Here is a 25,681-nt window from a genome sequence, read left to right as displayed (position 1 = left end):
CTGATCGGTGTGTGTGTGTGTATATATATATATGTATATATATATATATATATGTGTATATATATATATATATATATATATATATATATATATATATATATATATATATAATTTAAATCTGCTCCAAGCAAGCTGGATACTAGTGTTTTATAGACATCAAATGCCAAGTGTTTATAATGGCAAATATGCTTCAGTGCTCTGTAATTGTTAGAATATCAACCACAACTTTGATCATACTTTACACAAATTGCTAGAGAACAGATTGCTGTTTTTATGGAGGTAATTGAGTACAGGCAGCAGCAGATGCTGGAACTTGACACTTCACTGGCCTAGTTTCAGCACACACAACCCCTGAAAGACATAATATGCCCTACATAATAGAGCTAAAAAAAAAAAAAAAAAAGCCATCCTCACTTCCGTCATAACCTGTCATATATAATTCATTCATTCTGAGTGATATGATCTCCTCCACTTATCTCAGTAGCATGCAGTCCTCTTATATATTCATATATTTCATGCTTATGCCATTTAATCCATGAATAGATATATATAAGAGGATTTAAAATATATAGTAAACACATACCTACCTTCATACATGTGTGTTCTTTAAGGGGTGACGTAATGATGTGCATAACTTTTGTGCATAACCTGGTTTTTATCCGAGATCATTTGCATAACATGTCACCTGACTCCCTAAACATGTCACACTATTTCCCTAATCTCATAAGCTTCAGTTAAGGCTATGTGTTTATCTCCTCCCTGCTACTCTTGATCAAAATTGTGTGTTTGTATACATGTCAGAGAAATATGACACCTGTTTATGTCAGAGCTGACAGCTGAGATTTGACCCTGAAAACAGAGACCCAGATAAAGACAAAGCATTGGCACTTACTTCATTCTTACATCACAGCTTAAGCACAAGCTTCTTGTGTTAAAGATTGTGATCAATATCATCCTACATTCAAATGTAACCGATGGGGTAACCTAATATTTATTAGGCCTTTCTGTGTTTCTTTCTTTCACTCTCTCTCTTATGTTGTTGAGCATTGATTGTCCAGTCATTGTGACTGGCATAAGTGCCACATTGTGACTGGCATAAACTCTGCATTGTTCAGGCTGGGGTCAGGCTCCGAAGGGGCTTTTGTTTTGGGCCTTTCCCTTTCTCAAAACGTACATGAGCATTTGGGACTGTAATTGAAAACTCTTGTAGTCTCTAAAACAAAAGGCTTCTCTGGAAATCCAAAACACACTCTACGGCTGTGGTCCACATTCAGTATAGGTCATGATTTAAAATGCAAACAATAAAATCAAATGGAGAACAGGTTAAAGGTGAATTTGAAATATTGTCCTTGCAATAAACATGGCTGTAAAACAATGAGGAAACTGACTCAATGTTTGTAATAGGCCGGAAGTTTGATATTTAACAAAGAATTATAGAAGTAGTTTAGTAGTTCATTTTCTTCTCCGCCTCACATGCTGTTTGAATGTTTTTTTTTTCCATAGATTTTACTATTGCATGTGCCACAGGCATGGATAACTGCCAATGGATGAATAAGGCTATTATGTTCTAAAAAGAGAAACTTGTTTTTTCCTTCTCCACTTTCATATGCTAATTTTGTTATACTAATCTTCTTTCTCTTATTGTGTTGCACTTTAAAAAAAAAAATATTTAAAAAGAAAAATGTATTTATTTTTTAAATAAATGTGCATAATTCACTGTTGCACTGCTTGTGCACCACTCATTTTTCTATAGAAAATATAAAAATTTAGTTTTTCCACTAATATTGAATGTGCAATATGAAAACGAGTTTTATGTGCATTTATGAGCATAATTTCAATTTATACAGTCTAACTAATCACAAATTTTGAATTCTTGTATTCACAGTGAATTCTTAATGGTCTATAATCCTGCTTCACAAAACTGTATATACGTTGTATACAGGGCTTGACATTAACTTTTTTGCTCACCAGCCACTGTGGCTGGTGGTTTTTGCAAAGTTACTAGCCACTCTGCATTTACACTGGCCACAATTTTGCTGTTGGGAAATTACATATTATATGATTAAAGTTGACTTTGGCATGCTAAAATTACTTGATTTTGAGTCATTTTACTTGATTAGCTAGACCCTTTTAAACTTTCAAATGCAGATCGACCACCTAAATCAAGACTAGGCTACATGGTATATCAGCTGGTATGTACGGGTGGGCAAGGAGTGGGTAATATGACCATAATATGATCAATTTTATAATTTTATAAGTTATTTTTGTTAGGCTATAAAAAAAGAACAAATACTATAGTAAATTAAATAGCCTAAACTCTTTTTTTCAGATACAGTAGGTTTATTTAACATTTATTTAACATCTCTTGTTGTATGATTAACATTAATGACAGACTACCTGTCTGTCATTAATGTTAATCATACAACAAGAGATGTTGAGCCTATTTAATTGGGCTGCTGAATGCATGGACGTAATATACTGACACATATCCAGTTATTACCCACCTGTTTACGTCCACTTAAGCCATAACCGACTGTATTCACACGATGGACATTTTGACATCTGTGTGCGCGTGTATTTGACTATCCAGGCGCAAGGAGATCTGATCGCGTGCGCGACAGAGAGAGAGTGCTTCTGTTGTGTGTCATTCAGCGTGATTCCGCCTATCCCGCCTTCACTAACTGTAAACTTGTCTAAGTTAATTGATAGCGAATTGTGATTGGATTGTAATTTTGTGCTATGACACGCTTGGCTATCTTTGATTAGGTTGTAGGCTGAAATTATATTCAACCCGCTAATGTGGCTACTGGAAGTGGCTGTTTTACCCGCCACAGCTGAAATCTACCCGCATTTGGTGGGTTGGTGGGTGTTAATGTCAAGCCCTGGTTGCGTATGTTCTTGTTGTTTCACACAGTACTTTCACTTTCAGTGTGGGCACTTCGAAATCACTTGTCTTGAGACATGTTTTTAGAAGCACGTTTAAGAACAGTCGTCACCTCTAAAGCTGATTATAAGAGCTCTTCTGCAGAGTTCAGTAGGTCCCTTTACAGTATTTGTAAAGGTCAAGTGAGAGGCCCTACAGAATTCCAGAATGTGTGTAACAGCAGCACAGGAGCGTGTTCCAGTGCCGCTCAACCGGTTCCTTCCCCTCCCACCCTGTCTGGTAGAATGTAGCCATTCAGACAGGGCTCAAGAAGTAGGTCAGTGTGTGCAACCTCAATGCACAGGAGTGCATAGCATAGCTGGTACAGCTGTGGGGAGATCTAGGGCTTTAGATGGAAAGGGCTGAATATAGCCACTTCCTTGTCAAGTTTGAATAGGGTTACATGTACATTACAAATCTATTTCTGTGGTACCTGAGAAACAGGTGGACATTATAATCTTTCCATATCATCATTCTCTCCTGACCTCATTTTCTGTTGCATTTAGGTCCAAAAGTTTGAGACCTTTGTGTATGTCTGTATGTAGTTATGTTAGGGGTGCTAATGATCTATATGGACCAGGCCCTACAGTTCGGCACACATGTGATTCGCGATGATTAATTGCTAAGTTTAACCATCACAGAGTGAAAGTTTATCATTTGCAGGTGTTTCTTCTAGACAGTTTACACATTCAAGCGATTTTAAATCATTCAAGTGCAAAAGGAGGCAAAGAGAACTCAATCGCACAGTGTTATCAAACAACAAAAGTTTTATTTATTTATTTGCTTTGCAACCATCTTAAAAAATATTTTCAGTGTAAACATTTTGTGAATTACATCCAACTTTTGCTTTAATGACAGCGGCACTCAAGCTGACATGATCAAAGCCTGATGATCAAGTTCTCCAGCATATATTTACTGTATCATTTCCAAACATCAACTCCAACTTCATTGGAAGAAAACCTGAGTGGGGAAATCACATGATCAATGCCGCAAATTTACTTATGTGATTAGTAAGCTAGAAATAGTGAGGAATTCTAAATATTTCTTCTTCGTTTGAACTCGTTTCTTTGTTTTACATTTTTAGAATCCTAAAACTTTATTTCCGGGTTTAAATTAGATTTTGAATCCTGGATTTTCAGTGTAGTCTGTGTTTGTTTGTGTAAGTTTGTGGAAATGAATGGAACAGAGACTTTGACGTCCATCCGTTGAATCACACTGAACTCACTTCTGCAGATTTCCTGGACAGATTTCCAGCCTTTTTGGTCCAAACCCCAGCTTGGCTCGGCCGAGAGTCCGTCCTTGCTCGGTACCCGACGCTCATGCATCTTTCAGTCGTGGTATTTTTAGCACGCCGTGTTATGTAACAAGCACCTGTCATGTGGTCTACTCGCAGGCAGGAGAGCGAGCGAGCTGGAACGATTGCCTCTGTGAAGATCCTGCAAATCCGACTGACCTCATTTTTCTTCTCTGCACAAACACACACACACACACACCCGCTTAGCAATCCCACTAAAATATTCCCACATAAGACCTTGCTGTACTGTATGTTTCAATGCCATTCGCCTAGAATAGGACTTAAATGAGGATTAAAAACGATGCCAGTGCGGCTCATGACAAAGCTTCATCAAACCTCAACATATTCAAATGTGTCAATCTTTCTGGGTTATGTAACTTTTTTCTATTTTTTTTCAAAGCATCTTTCCCCTGAGGGCTAGAATGTGCCCGAACATGTTCAACAGGTGAAACTGCAAGTACTTTTGGGAATCCCATTTACAGAATTGCAGTTTCAGATACACAACAGTCATGGGTAATGACAGTGAATATAATCTTACCGTATCATCTGCACTTCTGTTATTTCTCATAGATTAAATATATTTACTCATAAATAGAGTTAGTTCACCAAAAAGTGAAAGTTCTGTTTTTTTTCCCCCCTTCAAACCCTTATGACTTAATTTGCTGAAGAAGTTTTGCTGAAGATCTTGAAAGTGAGTGAGCTGTAATGCTACTAAAATGGAAACAAAACACCATAAAAGTACCATAACAGTCCATATGACTTAATATTTTAGGTAAAAAAAAAAACAAAAACAAAAAAACAGAAACCAAAGTTGTATGAAACCAAAAACCAAAGCTGTATGAAATCTTTAATTACATGGTATTTTTTGGAGCTCAGTAGCACAAGTCTTCATTCACTTCTTCTTTTGTATTCCATGGAAGAAAGAAATTGTGAGGGTGAGTAAATGATGACTGAATTCTCATTTCATATTTCCATAATCAGATTAAGAAGTTTGCACATGTTGAGACAACCTAAAAATGATGCAATTCCCAGAAACACACAGTGGATTGCTGATCAAAATCGAAGTTAAGTCCCTGAGATAGTTGAACACATGCGGCCTGTAGCACTGGTGACGCTGTAACCGTGACAGATGGCATGATAACATGTCACTTCAGTGGTATTTTTATCCCAGAGCGTGATTGATGGCAATAAAACATGTTTACCTCTTTCTCCTCAGGCACCCTGGAGCCACACCTCTCTGCACTGCTGTGGGCGGCAATGTTGGTTTCACTGGCCATAGTTATCGTTCTGCCCCAGCCTCACGGGATTCGGGCACTCATAGCTTCCACCATATTACGCCTCATCTTTTCGGTCGGCCTGGAGCCCACCCTGTTCCTTCTCGGGGCCTTTAATGTGAGTGAACTCCTCAGGTCGGCGGTGTTGTTAGAGGTCAGCTCGGTGTGTTTTGCACCGAGGTGAGTTGTGCGTCACTGGGGGATTCCACGCGGCTTTCACAGTCTGATGTTAAAATGGACTTGGCTCACACAATAACTCCACTTTCCCCTAATAGTGTGCACACTTAATATGCATCCAAACCAACTATCAATTTGTCAATTACCTTAAAATTGAAGGAAAAGTTCACCGAAAAATTTAAACGTCATCATTTTCTCACTCTCATGTCATTCCAAACCGGTATGACTTACTTTCTGTTGTGAAACACTAACACAACAGGAGATGCTTTGAATATGTGCTTGTGGGAAAAGAGCAGCTTGAACACTCTTCAAAACATCTCCTATGTTTTGAAGAGTGTTCACGCTGCTCTTTTCCCACAAGCACATATTCAAATCATCTCCTGTTGTGTTCCACGAAAGAAAGGAAGTCATGCGGGTTTGGAATGTTAAGAGGTTGAATTCATGATGACAGTTGCATTTTTTAGATAAGCTAATCTTTTTTACACGCAAGACTTTAAGTCCAAACTTTGAGGAAAATTTTGGGAAGTCTGCATTTATTTGATCAGCTTATAATTAATGTGGTTCAGATAACATAATATTTTGAGTTTCTGTTGATTAAACCAGTTGCCTTCATTGTATTAACTCAAATTTTTAATTTCAATGAACTCAAAATTTTAAGGCAACCAGGTAACTTACTTTTTTTTTTTTTTTTTAAGTAAACCAACAATTCTTTTTTTTATTGTGTGATGCTGTGTGAATTTAGTGGTTTTATGTTTCACTAAGTAAGGCTTCGAAATAAGTGCATGGAAACATGCCATAATATGCACATTGAAGATCGATGCAATTACTTCAGCCTGTAATTTGTGGTGGCACTTCAATTGTTGGTATATCCGTAATGATATGCTACAAATAAATGTTCTCATTGCTAAATTTGACCTCATTACATTTGAGCCAAAATTCTGTTAAGAACATAAAATCTCTCAACATTATGGTTGTGTTTTCAGGTGTGCAATAAAGTGATTTTCCTAATGAGTTTTGTGGGAAATCGAGGTACGTTCACGAGAGGATACAAGGCCATGATCATGGACGTGGAGTTCCTGTATCATCTGCTGTACCTTATTATATGCAGCCTTGGAGTTTTTGTTCATGTGTTCTTCTACAGCTTGCTTGTGAGTACACACGCACTTTCGTTCACTCTACCAGCCATGCCGTGTCCGTCTTTCACACATGGACGTCTCTTCTAACTCTGACCTCTGACCTCTCACACTTTCACCGACATGTATACTGTATACACTATCTCATCTTACTCTCTGTCCAGCTCTTTGACCTGATCTACCGAGAGGAGACACTGTTAAACGTCATCAAGAGCGTAACCAGGAATGGCCGCTCGATCGTTTTGACCGCTGTCCTGGCTCTCATCCTGGTCTACCTCTTCTCAATCGTTGGATACATCATCTTCAAGGATGACTTCATCCTGACCGTGGACAGGATATCCAATAAAACTCTTGGTGAGAATAACAGATGGATTTCTCTCTGATGTTGCCCAAAGCTGTGTCTAAAAATGAAACTTTGAAAACACATGGCAGTCCAAAATGTGCATGAGAAATCCCTTGTTTCATGCTACATATCGAATTACAAACATCTAACTAATTATTTCACAAAACATGTACGGGTGGTCACCATAAAATCAAAAGAAAGAACTAAGAAATGATATTATGCTTACAGAAATTTAAGAGTATTTTATGGACCAACATGATTTTTTGTGTTATGACATTATTTTCATGAAATTAATGTAATTATTCTTCTAAATCTGATTATTGCAATGCAATAAATTCTCATTATATTTTTTAGTAGATTTTTATTTTAAAGAAATTAATATTTTATTTGGCAAGGTTGCATTAAATTGATCAAAAGTGACAGTAAAGATGTTTACAATGTTAAAAAAATTTTTTTTTAAATAAATGCTGTTCTATTTATTCTTCAAAAAATCCTGAAAAAAAAGTATGATTCGATACTGTTTTCAAAATTGATAATAATGAGAATTCTTGAGCATCAAATCAGCATATTAGAATGATTTCTGATGGATCAAGTGACACTGAAGACTGGAGTAATGATGCTGAAAATTCAGCTTTGATCACAGGAATAAATTACATTTTAAAATATATTTAAATAGAAAAGTTATTTTAAATTGCAATAATATTTCACAATATTACTGTTTTACTGTATTTTTGATCAAATAAAAGCAGCCTTGAGTCTTTTTTCAATAACATTAAAATCTTACCGACAAACTTTTGAACAGTAATGTATGTTACTGTAAATCACAATTTAAATATTTGATTTAAGTAATTGTTATACTGCCTTTTAATCTATATAAGATCTGTAATGTTAAAATATAAATAAATATTTTATTACAGTATTTTTATTGTAATACAGTAAAAACTTTAAAAAAAAATATATATATAAATAAATTAATAAAAATTACCTTTTTTTTCTTCTGATTTTGGGTTGATATGTGACCTGGACATGTTTTCATGAGGAGGACTTCATGGGTCAAATAAGGACACATGCTTCTTTGAGAGTAACAATTTATAGCACCTAATCTGAAGTTTTTTCCTATGTTCAGAGCAATCCGCTAGTAAGATGGGAGATTTCCTGGCAGGCGCAGTTTGTCGGAAAGAGGAGAACTGTTCCACAGAGACCATGATGGATGGTATGGACCCCATCACCCACAACTCTCTTTCACACACACGTAGAGTTAAATCTGAGTAGTACGGCTGGTCATGAGACAAGGAAAGGAGAGACTCAATGTCCTCAAAAATCCATGGAAGGTTACTGGGGTGATGTTTGGGGTCGGAGGTTAATGACAGTCATGCACTAAACGTTCAGCAGGTTCATGCTGGTTTGGGGTTTAGAGGTCAGACCAGTATAATTAGCATTTGCAAGTGGGTCTTTGAGAAAAAATTTAAGACGTAAAGCCAGCCTAATTTGATCACTGGAGCTGATCAGCCAGTCTGAACCAACTGAACCCGCACCGCATGGCCTTTCTGCCCCTGTGAATGTGTCTTACCTTGTTTGGCACATCAGTTAACACTGAACAACCTCGCTTGGGGTGAAACTTAGGCTAGAATCGCTATTGAACATAGTAAGGGTTACTTAGGGTTAGGGATTTGAACCAGCCATCTATACAATATTAAACTTTGGAACCATTCAAAAGTCGGTAAGATTTTTTTATGTTTTTGAAAGGTCTCTTAAGCTCACTAAGGCTGCATTTATTTGATCAAAAATACAGTAAAGACAGTAATATTGTGAAATATTATTACAATTTAAAGTAATTGTTTTCTATTTTAATATGTTTCAAAATATAATTTATTCCTGTGATGCAAAGATGGATTTTCAGGATCATTACTCCAGTCTTCAGTGTCACATGATCTTTCAGCAATCATTCTAATATGGTGCTCAAGAAACATATCTTATCAATGTTGACAACTTTTTTTTGCTCAGTATTTTTGTGGAAACATTGACTCTTTGATGAATAGGAAGTACAAAGAACTGCATTTATCTGAGATAGAAATCGTTGCAATCATGGCTAGTACCACTCAATTTCTTCAGAAAGTATACAGATCTAGTTGTCTACTTGTTTGCAAATGATCTCCTCTCTTTGTGAATGAGATGTTGTGTAATATGTTATGATCTGATAACGTTTGATCCTCTTTTAGGAACGCATTTAACCACAAATGCTATTTTTGCTCAGACATTTGCATGTATGCGACCGTCTAGACGTAGAAGATTCCACATTAAAAGAGAGCCCTTTGTTTGATTAGGTAGACTTTGTGTGTATTTGCTTAACGCTTATTGACGTGCTGTTTCCCGCAGCTGTGGGAGTGCAGCCGGCTGCTGTCGTGATTGAGGATAAGGAGAGGACGTGCGACTCACTGCTCATGTGTATCGTCACCGTGTTGAGCCACGGCCTGCGGAGTGGCGGTGGGGTCGGTGATGTTCTGCGGAAACCTTCTAAAGAGGTGCCACACCTGGGGAGTCTCAGTATTAGTTTGGGGAGGGGCTGTCGATTTATTCTGGGAAGTGTTCGGGAAACTACTATTTTTCCAGTTGCACTTGGTGTGATGATAGTGGTGCAGAAATTACACACTTAACCTTTAACATCATTACAAATGCTGTTATGATCACTGATTAGTGCATTTTGAATAGCCAATCAATTTTTTTTTTTTTTTTTTTTTTTTTTTCATTTTAAGCTCTGAAACTTGCAGGATGTTTTAAAGGTACAAAGACCTCTTATATGTCAAAAGATCAAGGCAAATTTGATTTCTCATGTCATGACCCCTTTAAAAATAACGGTTCTTTAATGGCATCAATGGTTCCATGAAGAACCTTTAACATCCATAGAACCTTTCCATTGCACAAAAGGTTCTTTATAGTGTAAAAAGCTTCTTTAGATTTTTTGATTTTAGATCTTTAGATGTTCTTCACACTAAGAAAAAAAATTATTCTTTTAATAACTGAGTTTCACTGAGTTTCTTTGATTAACCATAAATGGTTATTTTATGGCATCAGTACTAAAACCCCCCTTTGAAACTTTTTTATTTTAAGAGTGTTCTTCATCTCTTTTCTCTGTAGGAGCCTCTGTTTGCAGCTCGTGTGATCTATGACCTCCTCTTCTTCTTTATGGTCATCATTATTGTTCTCAATCTCATTTTTGGGGTCATCATTGACACTTTTGCTGACCTCAGAAGTGAAAAGCAGAAGAAAGAGGAGGTTCTGAAAACGACTTGCTTTATTTGTGGTGAGTGTCTACGTGCCTTGGACCCCAAATACTCATTATCGCTTCTCTATGGATTGCTTTCCATTCCAGTCAAATCACAAAACAAACTGCACACAAATGTGATCTTGATACACATCCCCTGACACACAGCTGCCATTTTTGATTGTTAAAATAAAAAATTTCATAATTAGAACATGAAACCCTTCATACTCAAATCGAAAACATTACCACCAGACGGACGAGTTAATGCTTAACGCTTTATAGCAGATCCAGGCATTTATCCACTGACCTACAAAATCCCGGAACTGACAGGGGCATGGGATGCAGGAATGAAGATATCAAGTTAAATATGTAACAAGGCCATTTTTGAGGATGTTCTATGTTGAAAAGTAAAAGCTTAAATGATTTTTTGACATTTCCAATTATTTTGTTGTTTATCTTTCAGTTTTGTTTTGGGAATATACTCCACTGTAATCAGTGCATCACATAAATTATTATTAAAAACAGTTAAAGATCATAGTATATTATTTGTGCACAGCCTAATTAATATTTATGAGCCTTTGCCATTTTGGTATGTAACTCCGCCCTTCCACCTTTCCCTACCTCTTTTCTCTCTTTTTTTAAAAATAAATTAATGTCTGTCTTCCCAACAATCCTGAATAATAGTTTGAAGATGGAAGTTTAACACCGTTATCTTCAGTGACTGTTTCATTTCATGTACCATTGTCTTATAAATTTCATAGGCCCATAAAGCTGTTTTGCTCCAGCATAAACATTAAGACGCCCCCTCTTCACCAGAAGTCTTAGTCATAACTCACTGTGGAGGTGGAGGAGTGTCTTCCTGTTGCCACTTGGTGTGTCTGACCGTATGAGATCAGCTGTAAATAATCATAATTCTCACACTGCACACACCTATTATATGAGAACACTGTTTTTGACTCATGCATTTTGATATGAATTAATATTGAAACTGCAGTTTGTTGGGATTCTGTTCATCTCTCGGATGATTTCACTATCCATGACTAACCTTTGAAAGCTCAACACACAACAGAATGTAAACTTTACACACAGGAAAACAAATCTGAGATGAGAAGCACAAACGTGCGACTGGAGCGAAGATGACGTGTTGCGTCAAGTGACAATTTCCCAATGTGTTCACTCACGAACCATGTATCGAAATTAGACTGTTTTTGTTTTGTTATGACCATCACGAGATTCCTAACCTCCATTTGCTCATAACGCACTTGTATACAAACAGTGTCCCTGTGGTTCTACTTCCTCTTCTAGATACAGTACAGTTTTCTTTTGAACCGTGAGAGAAAGAAAGATCTATTTATTTGTTATACATTGTGTCAAAGGCTTAAAGGATTGTTTTCCCTCTCACTGAATAAACTGCATAGAGCTAAAAACGTTCCTGACCTAAACAGATTTTTGTTTTTAGACAACTAACCATTAGGCAGCTTTTCACTTCAAGATTAATCCTAATCTTGATCTTCTTAACTGACCTCAACATCTCAAAAAAGGTATATGTGACAAGGCCCATTCAAAACAACTAATGCAAACTCATTTTATTGTGTTTCTGCTCTACAGGTTTGGAGAGGGACAAGTTTGACAACAAAACAGTGACGTTTGAAGAGCACATTAAGGTTGAGCACAACATGTGGCATTATCTCTTCTTCATCGTGCTTGTGAAAGTGAAAGACTCCACGGAGTTCACAGGGCCTGAGAGCTATGTGGCCGAAATGATCCGGGTAAGGGATCTGAAGTGCAGCAGCTGACCTAAATTTAAATTTAACGTCCTAGATGGGTACGGTTTTGTGCTGATATCTCAAGAATTTGAATCAGATTTTTTTTTTTACAGACTATGCTACTTTTTTGAAAGATAAAAAGAAAATATTTTCATCCACAACAGCTAAGTTTATTTTTATTTAAATGAAGTGTAACATCTTAGGTGGTTATGATATCTCAAAGAATTTTATTTGAACTTTTTACCTCTTATTCCACTTCTAAGAAAAGTTAAAACAAGAACCGCATTTAATTATTGTATGCATAAACCAGACAATGGAACCATTCATCCATCTAAAAGGAATATTCTGGGTTCATTGAACTCAATAAACAGCATTTGTGGCATAATTTTGAAAAATGTAAGAACTTGTCCCTCCTTTTCTTTAAAAAAAAAGGCAAAAATAATACAGATAACAATAGAAGTGAATCATTAAATTGTAAAATATGACCAAAGTCAGTCATTTTAACAGAGGTTATGTACTCTTCCATTCAAAAGTTTGGGGTCAGTAAGATTTTTTTGTTTATTATGAAAGTAATAAATACTTTTATTCAGCAAAGATGCATTAAAGGGATAGTCACACAAAAATGAAAATTTGATGTTTATCTGCTTACCCCCAGGGCATCCAAGATGTAGGTGACTTTGTTTCTTCAGTAGAACACAAATGATGATTTTTAACTCCAACCGTTGCGGTCTGTCAGTCGTATAATGCATGTCAATGGTAACAAAATCTATGAGAGTAAAAAAAACATGCACAGACAAATCCAAATTAAACCCTGCGGCTCGTGACGACACATTGATGTCCTAAGACACGAAACGATCGGTTTGTGCGAGAAACCAAACAGTATTTATATCATTTTTTTACCTCTAATACACCACTATATCCAACTGCCTTGAGCGCATGCACGGCATTCGGTGCGTAAGGTGTGTACACGCTCTCTTAGATTTTGTTGCCATTGACATGACTGACAGACTGCAACGGTTGGAGTTAAAAATCATCATTTGTGTTGTGTTGAGTCACCTACATCTTGGATGCCCTGGGGCTAAGCAGATAAACATAAAATTTTCATTTTTGGGTGAACTATCCCTTTAAATTGACTGTAAAGACATTTATAATGTTACAAAAGATTATTTGATTTCTATTTCAAATAAAAGCTGCCCTTTAGAACTTTCTATTCATCATAGATACCTGGAAAAAGTATCATTAAGCAGCACAACTGTTTTCAACATTGATAATAATAATAATAAATGTTTCTGGGTCACCAAATCAGCATATTAGAATGATTTCTGAAGTATCATGTGACACTGAAGACTGCAGTAATGATGCTGAAAATTCAGCTTTGATCACAGGAATAAATTACATTTTAAAAGATATTAAAATATTTCACAATATTACAGTTTTACTGTAGTTTTGATCAAACAAATGCAGCCTTTTGTGAGCATAATAAACTTCTTTCAAAAACATTAAAAAAAAATCTCACTGACCCCAAACATTTAAACGGTAGTGTAAGTGCTTTTATAAAATTATGTTTTACATTTTTGCTTTCAGTTCCTGAGAAAAATGACTCAGTTTGCTATCATTGTAATCACCTAATCATGAATTAAAAATCTTCACAGCAGTTGCCTTACAAGAAACTGGGGTCACCATAAGGTAATTTAAGCCCTAGGGCCATGAGAGGAAATCGGCATACCGGAGTTTTAGATCAGTGGATGTGTTTGTTTATTGCTGAGGATTGTTTGTGAACTCTGGCAGATGATAACGCTGTGATAACGTTGACACTGAGCATCTACTTGTACACAAAGAGAGGGAACCAATGAGTTACTATCAAACAACACACTGAAATGGTGTTTGTGTGTGGGTTTCTTTCCCCCTTTCCATAGCATAAGTTCAGAGAAGCCGTTTTATATCAGACTTCCAAAGAATGATGTATTTATGAGGAATAAATCATGCCATGATGGATGCACTAAAGCATGTCTACCTCTTAAAAACATAGATCTTTTTACTTTTAGTTGAGTCCACAACCTTGGAGCAGAAATGAACCTATTTGACCCCAGAGGTTTAGTGTGCTGTGGGGAATGTGGCCTACTTTAAACTTTACTTTTGGGAAAGTGGGAGTACTTTAATGAATTTTGCACCAGATTCCTCATAGTAAATCCCTCAAATGACCCCAAACCTTCTGCTTTGACTTATATAATCCCAACTTTGGGACCTTCGGTCTCTGAGGGACGCCGGAGCTTCTGTTTGCCTTCAGACTGGAGTCTTAAGATGTTCTGAAAATGGCTCGGAATGTGTTAATCCTTGAGAAAAGCTGTGAAAGAACACACACATACACACATACGGATCGATTCAGTTGCATGACAAGAGGAGCAGGAGTTCCCCTCATGATTGCTAAATGTGTGTACACATTTGTATGCATGTGTTTCTTTGAAAAATTATCTTTTTCCTAAAGCACTATGGGCTTTTCCTCAGAATAACACTAACAGAATAACACTAACACATAACTATAGCGAATCACTTAATGAATACCAGTTTGTAGCTCAATGGGGTTAAGACGAAAAAAAAAGTATTTCAAAATGAGGGCACTTGTGTTGTTCATTTAAACATCCTGTTTTATCTTTATTGTCTTTTTATAGGTCATCATATGCTTTGCTTAATGCAATGACGTGGAACTTTATTGGCTTTTTATGTGACTTTTGAGTAATTTTAGTGAAAGAGAAGTGCTCAGGAAAGCCCCTTCTGCACAAGTGGTTGTTCTCTTGACGCAGATGGCGCAGTGGTGGGTTTCTGACACAGTTTCTGATCCGGGTGTGTCTTTTGGCCCAGGTCCTGACCTCCGTGGCACATTTTGAGGGTTTGCCCACGTTGTCTTGCGAGGAATCACCTGACTTGAGATTAGGTGCCCTTTAAGGTCTCTTAAAAAAAAAATGAGAACCCTTTGACCTGACAACATAGGATTGAGCAATTTGTGATGCATCAGTAGACAATGCAAGGTCTCTGTGGCTTGTGAGGAAAAAAAAAAAAAAAATTTGTCACAAGCCGAGCATGCTTCAGGCTGAGGTTAGTAAAGCCATATTTGACTAGAAAACACACATGAAGTCATTTTTTAACACTTTATTTAGTAAAGACAAGGACAGGAAGTGATAGGGAGAATGGAATCTGGGAAATTAATGTGAGTCAAGCTCAGAGTTGCACTGTATGAGCAGCTGCAGGCATGAGTTCTAAAACCCGGAAACGAGTTAGCATTTTCGAACTTCCGGTTCCATCATCCCAAAGTCAATAGGTTTTTTCAGTGGATTTTTGGTTAAATGCCTGAAATAAAATCTGTGGTGAACACAAGCTTAACCTATTTTCACATTTTATTTTTGCTACCAAAAATACATTAGTAATATCCCACTTGTGATATTTTTAAGCTTTTACGTGTCTTGAAAATGGCATTTGCTAACAAGTGGCTAAATGGGACTACAGAGGTTGTCAGGACTTTACGATGCGCCTTTTTACAAGATGTAATATAAGTCTCAGGTGTCCCCAGAATGTGTCTGTGAAGTTTCAGCTCAAAAATACCCCACAGATCATATATTATACCATGATGTAAATGCTCATTTTGAGTGGAAGGAAAAACATGCTGCTTTCACGCATGTATCTTTAAATGCAAAGGAGCTGCTGCTCCCCAGCCCGCTTTCCAGAAGAGGGTAGTGCCTTTACAGCTCGAATCTCGGATACTCTGACAAACATCTGTTTGGTTTTGATTATCTCTATTGCGGTCACGCTCATATGACATTGCAGTTCTTTATCATCATGAAAGTTTACTATTTGCCTGCGTTTTAAAGCCATATCAGTTTAAACTTCTGATATATGGTTTTCTGAGCGCACACATCCGAAGCACGCGCACAGAAAGCTGCCTGTCAGACGACGTGTCCTGTGAGTATTAAACTAAGTTCTCTTTCTCATCTTATTGTGCTTAAACTGTCAAATACACAGAAGGTTATGTCAAAAACACACAAAGTTCACACACAGTCAGTTATTTCTGTGAACGTAAATGGCAGGGAAAGAAATTGCATGTGTATATTAGATCTGTGTATTAAAGTGACAGCAGCATAATATACAGTACCTACAGCTATATATGCTGTTATCAAACAGCAAAAGAAAAACAGAAAAACACTCATTGCTCTACATTTCCTACTTGAACGCTGCTGTTAAATGATCTGGCGAGGAGATTAACATTGTGGACTGTGTACAGCTCACTCAGGGGAGGAGCTAATAGGGCAGATTTGATCGCCAGTCGTGGGCGGGGCCTGTTCCAATGTGATGACATTGGAGTACATTGCTGAACAGCTTATTTTGAGACACTGTTTCAGATTTCACAAACGGAGTAGATCAGGTTTTTTTTTACCACAATAGGGTGGTTCTGTACACACTGCGGAGACATAAATATTACTATCAGAAACAATATAAAAGTGAATTTTGCATAAACTCACCTACTCACTAGTCCACTTTTAAAACCTCATTGTATTTATACTTGTATTCTTGCTGTTGTAATTCAAACTTGTAGATTTAAAAAAAAAAAAAAAAAAAGTTTGAAAGATTTGTCGCACATTTGTGATGGTGAGGTTGAAGTTGTGCAACCATGATTTAGTTCGTTTATAGCCTAACTTTAGCTCTTTTCTTCTGCCGATGGTATTTAGGCTTAAAATTTCATAAAAGTTGTGTTCCTTTGTGAAGGTTACCTTTAAGAACAAAACATGTAAGAATCATAAACTGTGTTGGTCACAGAGCTTATTTTCGACTGTAATGCAGAAAAATCCTATTGCCATTAAACTTTTTGGGTTGGCCCACAGAAATATGTAATCCCTGCAGCAGTCTATTGTCTTTTCTGCAGCCTACTGTCATTTCAGCTGTTACATTAATTAAATGCACCTAAATTGTTTTCTTTAATTCTAAGGAAAGACCTTATCTGTTTGATTGTCTACTTTCATTCAGGTAATTGAGGTTAGATCAAGCAAGTCTGTAGGTAGAACCCCAAGATGAACCTGCCCTTTTCCCTTCAGCCTTTTTCCCCTGTGAATATTATTCACAGCTTCGTGATGACGTTAGTCGTAATTGTCGAGCTTTGAAGCGGTGCGTGAATGTTCGGGTCGGGTTTAGGACCTGAAGTTGTTGTTGCTGCTCAGACCACAGAGCATCCTGTCTAAGTGTGTGGGCTCTTGTGGTATTAGTAATGAAATTCACACTTCCCTCATTTCCATTGAAGCAGCAGATACAGTTGAAATTGATGTGGCTTGAGCACACACATTTACTGGCAATGCTGTCAAGTGTAAACAAAGCTTAGGAAATAGAGGTTTTAGAGGGGGCTGGTTCGGACGCACAAACGTGCACAAACGCACCCAAATAAATGTGAAACCAAAGCAGCACTTGTTTAAAAAAAAAAAAAAAAAACCTATGTTTCATTTGCTTTTTTTCCGCCGTGCCGGATAAAGCGGATGAGCACTGTTGTAATTTCTACATTAAAGGGACAGTTTACCCAAAAAAAAAATAAATAAATAAATAATCTGTCATCTACTGACCTTCGTGTCACATGAAAGAAGGCATTTTGAGATTTTTCTCTGTATAGTGGTAGTCAATGGTAACTAAAACTCTTTGGTTACCAATTTTCATCAAAATGTCTTCTTTTATGTGGTGATATATGATGAAAAAATGTTCATTTTTTGGATGAACTATCCCTTTAATGTTTTAAGGAATTTTTTTAATATTTATAGAAATAGTTGTAGTTCTCGTTTCTGTAGAAGTGAGACCAGAGGAAGTGAGTATTTCAGTGTAGGTCATGATGTAGACATGTCACTATATCCTCTTGATTTAGATCCTGCATCAGAGACGCTGGTTTTTATATAATTTTTAAATTTGCCTTCATTAGAAAGTCACCCGGTATTATAAACGATGGATTTCCTTTAAACATCAACAAAGATAGAACAAAAACAAAAGGTTTTTTTTTTTTGAGAGAGCACGATTATTTTCAGATATTCAAAAAAATGTGTTCAAAGATTTGCTTAAAGTTTTGTATATCTTCATAATTATTTAATTGTAAAGAAGAAAAAATTAAGAAGATTATGTTTTATATTATGTCACATAATATAAAAAATGTCACATTTAGCTGTGCGTTTAATATATTAGGGCTCAATGCTAAGGGTTTTTTCTACTGGTCCAGCCAGCCAGTTCAGATTTTTATCTTCCCTACTAAAATGCACAAAAAAAAAAAGAGTTATTGTTTGTAAACCTTGTAAACAGTACTTTAAGATTTTCAGGTAGGTCTAACAGACCTCACATTCAGAAACTGAATAATCAAACATTTTACTGTATAAATTAAAAATAGAATACAGATTAATCCTTAATAAAGCTACAAAAGTTATTTAGTCAAGAGTAGTGAATGATTTTCTCTTTGTCTTTTGTTCTTTGATTAACATTAATGACACAAACAGCAGCAGGTTTATTAGGCTACTGTCACTTTAAGACCTGATGCACAAGACACGGATCTGACACACATCCTATTTTCTTACAACTCTTTACATTCATTTAACACTTTTTAACTAATTTAAGACTGTGCTTACGAGAATACTATTAAATAATAATAGTTTAATAACTATGAGTATAAAAGCTGAGTTAGGAAGGCATCAGTCTATGCAATATACCATTTATGGGCTGGGAGGAACTGTGGTAGCCTGAACAGTGTGAATGACGTTGGTCTCATCATTTGACAGATTTCAAGAGCAGACTCTGTGCGGTGCAGTGTTTGCTGCAATACAGGACTGATTAGAGATAACGGCGTGTGTCTCTGTGATGACGATGACGAAACCGGCTGACAGCTGGGCTACATGCACAGACGACAGTGTTTGTGGGCGGAGGTAAACACAAACCTCAACATCTGTGGCAGCAGGAAGTGAGTGCATACGCACTCCTCTCTTATTCTCAGAATGAGTGAGAGCATTACCTGTGATTTTCCCCTGCGCCTGAGTGGAACTGTCTGTCTGAAGTGTGTGCGCGTGGCCGTCTGAGATTTCAGAAGCAAAGGGGACTTCTCTGCTCTCTGCACCTGCAGCCTGAACGACCTCTGTCTCTCTTTCTGCCACACACACATGCATACAAGTGTGAAGCTGATAAAATTATATGTGCATGAACGCTTTAAGTTAAAATTTAAATATATGGTGGTGTTTATTTTTAGATGTTATGACTAATCACTATGGAAGCTGGCTTCTGCCTCAGTAAAAATAAAATGTGTGACTTTATTTGTAATTTAAATTTTGTCTCACAGTTATCTTTATTCTGAAGCAGAAACAAGCTTTTCTGTATAAAACTACTTTCTCATGTGGATAGACAGATATAAGTGAGCTGTTTGTGATGTATAAAACTTGCTCTTTGTTGCTTTTTAAATATTGCTTTGTTTATTCGAGTGGCCGAACATTTCATTTAGTGGCTTAACCATTGATGTTACTTTGAGGCGGGACTATCTGTTTAATCGACCACTGGCAGACAGGGGGAGTGTTGGGGAAACCTGCTTGAAAACAGTCATTATTATTTTTGCAGTTGCCATTGCTGGATGCAGAAATTAAGGTTTCATGCTAGAAACGAGCAACAAAAATAGCTCAATGTTCCAAAAAACAACATTTTTTCCCTTTTTTTCAATTTAAATTCAGTGTCAGAGCTATCTTTTCTTTTTTTGGCATCACAATATTTGCAGATATTCAAGAAAAAAAAGCTTAAATATTCCCTAAAAGTTTGTTTAGACTGCTATGTCTTCATAATCACATTTAATTGTAATTTTCAGAAGAAAAGGTTATTTGTAGATATTTTTTTTTCTTTTTACTGAATATATTTTTTGAAAGTCTCATTAAATAATTTATTTAAATTATAAAAAAATATATATAACAGCCGTTTATTGGTTGACTTTCCTGTATTAAACTGCCTCTTTGTTGCTTTCAGAAACATTTATTTTAGTGGCCCAAAATGTCATTATATGGGTTAACCAATGCTGTTACTTAAGGCTGGGCTATCTGTTTAATTGACCAATGGCAGACAAGGGGAGTATTCAGGAAACCTACATGAAAACAGTCATCACTAGAGGCACTTTAAATAGTCCCATGGTGTGCTAAAGCATTTCAAGTATTCCATGTGGTCTTTCTAGGAATATGAGAACATAACTTCATGCACAGTTGTTATAAATAGAAAGAATGCTTTTTAAAATAGTTTTAGATGTTGTGTAGCATGTCACGGCAGTTATGTCATGTTAATTGCTGGAGGAACTCGCTGATTTATAGAACATGTTCACTGCATTCACAAACCTCTCTAGCCTGGACTTGTCTGCCTGTAGGCCGAGTTCATTTTAAAAACACTAATGTGTTTGTGTATTTATGTGCAAGCAGTCCAGCTTTGGGGAGAAAAGGAAATGCATGACTAGAGAATGAAGTGTCCTTTGGCCATTCTCCCTCCAGTGTTCTGTAATGTGACTATCACTTTTTCCCTGCTTCTGTTAGAATCCCTCTCGTCCTTATTAGGAGCTGCATCTGACCTCTCCCACCAGCCAGAAGTCAGACATTCCGCAATCGCATTTGGCTCGGGTCCGAGCTTGTACTCACGCTGCTGTCTATGATCGCTTGTTGCACTATAAACCATTTTGAGATATTGCAACAAAAGGACATGGATTTTTCATTAAGAACTGTCTGTACTAGTCACAGCCCATTAAAAATACACTTTGTTTCTTGCCTGTGCAAAACTCACAGCCATGCTACAGTAAGCTGTTCTGGGTGGTTGCCAGAGTGTTGCTATGCAATTGCTTATTATAAATGGTTTTTGGTGTGTTATTATGCAATTGTTAGGGTGTCTGGGTGGTATCTAGGGAGTTGCTATGCATTTGCTAAGATGTTCTAAATAGTTGATAAAACGTACTTGCAATGTGCTCATTTGTGCTAGAAACATGCTAGCAACATGCTAAAACATGCTAGCAATGTGTTAATACATGCTAGAAACATGCTTGCAATGCATTAGTTGCGTCCCAAATAAAGCACTATGTACTTATGCACTACGTACTCATCTGTGTAGTGTGAATTTTATAAGGTTATTTTGTCATTTAACATCGGAGTCTGATAGCCCCTCCCCCTCTGCTACCTAATTAAAGATGCGACAGTTGAGTGCATGAAGTGTCCAACATTCCACACTTCGTATTTTCCATCAATTTAGTGCATCATCCAGGTATATGAAGTGTACTTTTGTACTTTTATATGAAGTGTGAACGCACTACTTGAACTATTTATACTTAAAAACGTCATAAGTATGCGATTCGGGACGCAACAATTAAATCATGTTAGCAAAATGCTAAAACATACTAGCAATGTGTTAATTCATGCTAGCAACATGTTAAAACACACTGGCAACATGCTAAATCATGCTAGAAACATGCTCACAACGTTAAATCATGTTAAAACATGCTAGCATTTTGTTAAAATGCTAACAAAGTGTTAATGTTAGAAACATGCTAGCAATCTGTTAAAGCATGCTAACAACATGTAGCATTGTGTTAATTCATGCTAGAAACATGCTAGCATCATGTGAAAATGCTAACACATTGTTAAATAATGTCACAAACATGTTAGCAACAATCTAAAACATTTTAGCAACATGTTAACTATCAATATTTCTAGCTTTTAAAACTATTAAACTAAAACTTAAAATTATTTCAAACTTAAAACCTTTAAACTTTCAAGCTTCAAACTGCTTCCACCTTTAAGCTTTTTAAACTACTTCAAACTTTCTGGCTAGGCTTTCTCAAGTCAACACAAAGTTTGTCTTGATGAACTTTTTAATCTAGTTAATGTGTTGTTATTAGGCTGACCACCATCAAACAAACCGAATGTGGGACGATTACCAAGTTTGTGTGAGACAATGTGGGACATGTTACCAACACTAAAACACAACCTGAAACTGTTATATAATGTCTATCTAACTTAATAAAAACATTTGTATTCTGCCTTTCAGCTGATAAAAATACTTTGTTCTATAGTCCCTTCCAGAAAACACCATTACATTACAATGTAACATAACATGTCTTTATTTTACATGTCATTTAAATTCAACATCACTGACCCTAAAGGCAGCAGTCATCATGCAGATAACTATTTTTGAATAAGGTGACCAGATTTCTGAAATGGAAACTGGGTACATTTCCTATTTGAGTGGTCAAAATATCACCAAAATCTCATTTGTTATTATCTATTTATTAAAAAACAGGGACAATACACTTTTGGATGTTTTTGTTTTTAATTGTTGTGGGTTCCTTATAGGCTATTATTACATTAATAATTATGATTTAGTTTTATTATTAAAAACATATTATAACATTAGTATGACTTTACAAAAGCACATTACATTACAAAAATAAAACAACATAAATATAAGAAGATAAATATAAAACTTCATTTAACAAATATTTTTTAACATTATTGAATTTAATATTTTAATTTTCACAGCTGTTTTTAGCTACTGTATACAGAAATTACAACTGTTTTAACTTTTAACTATTTTTAACTATTATTTTGCATTTTAGACTCATTTTAAGCACAAAGTACGTGTATTATTTTATTTTATTTTTTATTTATTCATATCTGAGTGTACCTTCACGTAGTTAAGACGTGTGTGTGGAAATTGCTGCGTTGTGACTGCGGAACTTTTGTGAACGTTTTTAAAATTGTGTAAAACAATCTCGCGCCCTGTTATAAAACATACAAACAGTATTACTTTAACATGAATAGTTAGTATGTTACTACCTTGAAACCAATAACGATGTTTATTTTGATATTGGACTATAATGGCGCTTTGCTCTGGTCCAGATCCAGATCCAGATTACGTTCCTCATGAAGTAGCGGCGCATGCGCGACCAAGTGTAGCTGCACAGTCCTCTATATAATTATATATTATAAAATAAAATAATTTGAAGACCATATTAGTTTGTTAAATTTTCATATATTTAAATTTTTTTAACACTTTTACGAATAGCATTTTAGTCTGTGGCACATTTCCACATTTCCCCATACTATATTCTTTTCATGCCATCTATGACTGTTTTCTCTGTCTGAGGTGATTATTATGTTAGAAAACAAATATCATTACCTCAAGTCCAAAAAAGGTCCACTCCTGCTTTCATCTTGCAGTCGGACACTGTTTAGTGTTTTGCTTGATTAAATTAGTGTGTAATGTCAAATATTTCATTAAAGACGATAGTAGATTCCCCCTTGTTAAATAATTGTAGGCCACTTAGGGAAAAACATGGTGCTCAATGTTTTGAAGCACTTATCTGAGGGTGAAGCTGTCCTCATGCTCATGTGACTTTGTTACTGCATTTCCTTTGCTGTAATCATATTACACATAGGGAATTTTGTCTGATGTAAGCACACACTTTCTTATAAACGGATAGACAAGGAGGGAATGTGAGGTGGAGGAGGACATGATTTCAAAGACCCTATTAGTCAGGATCTGATTTCAAATGGTTTGCTCCATGTGGATGGTGGGAAATCTAGGGGAGTGGGTTTTAAAAAAACTGTTTTGGAAAAGAATCTCTGAGTAATTAATTAAATCATACAACAGACACTGAATAATGCTTCAGTTGTTAGTTCAGTAGTTCATATACAGTGACCCCAACAAGTCAGACTTGCATTCAATAACAAAATATCAAACAAGCCAATTGTGCAGTGTTTTTCAGTGGATGAATGAAAAACACTGTCCCTCAAATTCACACAGGTGTCCTAGCAGAGTAACTGCAGTTGGAGTTCATCATATGAATATGAACATGCTGTATGATAATTATCAAACTAGAAAGTATCACAATACCTTTTTTTTTTTTTTTTTTAAGTCATATTATTCAACAGTATATATATACTATTGATTTGTCATTTAAAGCCTAACAAACTGTCCAAATACTTTACATTTGTACATTTTAAAAATACACTACTGTTGAAAAGTTTGGGGTTGGTAGGATTTCTTAAAGGGGACCTATTATGCAAAATTCACTTTTATAAGGTGTTTGAACAGATGTGTGTCCACAGTGTGTGTAGACAACCAGCCTATAATGGTAAAAATCCACTCACTCCTTTTTTTTTTTTTTTTTTATAATCCCCATAAATCATAAACAGCCTTTCCAAACGAGCGCAGGGCTCAACGCTAAGGATTTTTTCTACTGGCCCAGTCGGGCCAGTGGTTCAAATTTTTACTTGCCCTGCCAAAATTTTCACTTGCCCCACAACAAAAAATTAAATAAAGTAAAAGAAAAGAAAATGTGCCTACAAAATAAAACTAGTTATTGTTTTTGTTGTTTTTGATACATGTAACCTTAAAAAATAGGGTTATGACACCAAAAGCTACTAGATTAACTAACTTAAATTTTAAATATTGTTAGACAAATAAACAGTAAGTAATAAAATAGTAACAAATAATCAAATTATGAGTAATAGCAAAAATAAATACAACAGAACAAACTAAATGAAATAAACGGTGCTTTTCAAGTTTTTCATATATTTTCAGGTACAGAAATTGTAATCTAATGTATAATTATATAACTATAGATTAAACTTTATTAAAGTTATTCAGTCGAGCAGTTACAGATGCATAAATAATGTTTTGAAATGTTGAAAATATAAAACGTTAAATACTGTTATTTGAAATCATTTTAAAAATGAAAAGACACTTTAAACGTGAAATTAAACCCGCCAGTAGGTGGCAGCGAATCACTGTTAATGAGCGAGTCATTCAGATTCAACGATTCATTCAAACGGCTGATTCGTTCAGGAAATGTTGCTCAGAGACGCAAAACAATGCTGTGTGGACTTTGGAACTATTTTCGTCGGCGAAATACAGCGAAACAGGCGATTTGGTGTCTAAAATGTAAGTCACTTGATATTAAGTTCTTGTTCGTTAAACTGTATGCTGTATAAAATCAATATCACATTTGTAATCGTGCTGATATTTGGAGAAAAACGGCGCTCTTTGTTTAATATTGGTTAACTATATTAAATTATATAAATATAAAAGATATACAGGGTCATTTTTGCCCCTTATCTTGAATTCTGATGCATTATAAATGCATTTTAATAGACTAAATCACGCAGTGAAATCGTGCACTCTAAATACGCACGCGCACTAGTCTAACCTACTACACTACGTCACATAGTGCATGCGTGCACTCAGTGGGTGTTTTGTAAAGGGAGGGACATACTCGATAATTTCAGATCGTTAAATCAACAATTACGATATCATAGGCAATATATATAGCACACCCTACAGCACTGGCCCGATCGGGCAAGTGACAGTTCTGCCTACTGTCTCGAGCGTCGTTCACACTGACCCCGGGCCATCGGGCAGTCCTTATTGTCGATCCCTGGAGCGGTTTCAGATTCATGAAGCCCCGCCCATGACTGGCAAGGGAATCTGCCCTATTAGCTT

General features: G+C 36.1%; 1 protein-coding gene across 12 annotated transcripts in view; it reads left to right on the top strand.

Annotated features, from left to right (window-relative positions):
* itpr1b (inositol 1,4,5-trisphosphate receptor, type 1b) overlaps positions 1 to 25,681 on the top strand; it is a 142,113-nt gene that overhangs the window by 110,127 nt on the left and 6,305 nt on the right. For all 12 annotated transcript variants that reach the window (XM_051912919.1, XM_051912918.1, XM_051912913.1 and 9 more), the window contains 7 exons: positions 5,434 to 5,609; positions 6,652 to 6,816; positions 6,966 to 7,155; positions 8,271 to 8,357; positions 9,521 to 9,666; positions 10,280 to 10,445; positions 12,015 to 12,175. In XM_051912919.1, the coding sequence (XP_051768879.1) occupies positions 5,434 to 5,609; positions 6,652 to 6,816; positions 6,966 to 7,155; positions 8,271 to 8,357; positions 9,521 to 9,666; positions 10,280 to 10,445; positions 12,015 to 12,175 (1,091 nt within the window). The remainder of the gene's footprint in view (positions 1 to 5,433; positions 5,610 to 6,651; positions 6,817 to 6,965; positions 7,156 to 8,270; positions 8,358 to 9,520; positions 9,667 to 10,279; positions 10,446 to 12,014; positions 12,176 to 25,681) is intronic.

This window comes from Ctenopharyngodon idella, chromosome 11 (assembly GCF_019924925.1).
Source record: "Ctenopharyngodon idella isolate HZGC_01 chromosome 11, HZGC01, whole genome shotgun sequence".
Lineage (NCBI taxonomy): Eukaryota > Metazoa > Chordata > Actinopteri > Cypriniformes > Xenocyprididae > Ctenopharyngodon > Ctenopharyngodon idella.
Note: the sequence above shows the minus strand (reverse complement) of the source record. Positions and strands in the feature narration are given on the sequence as shown.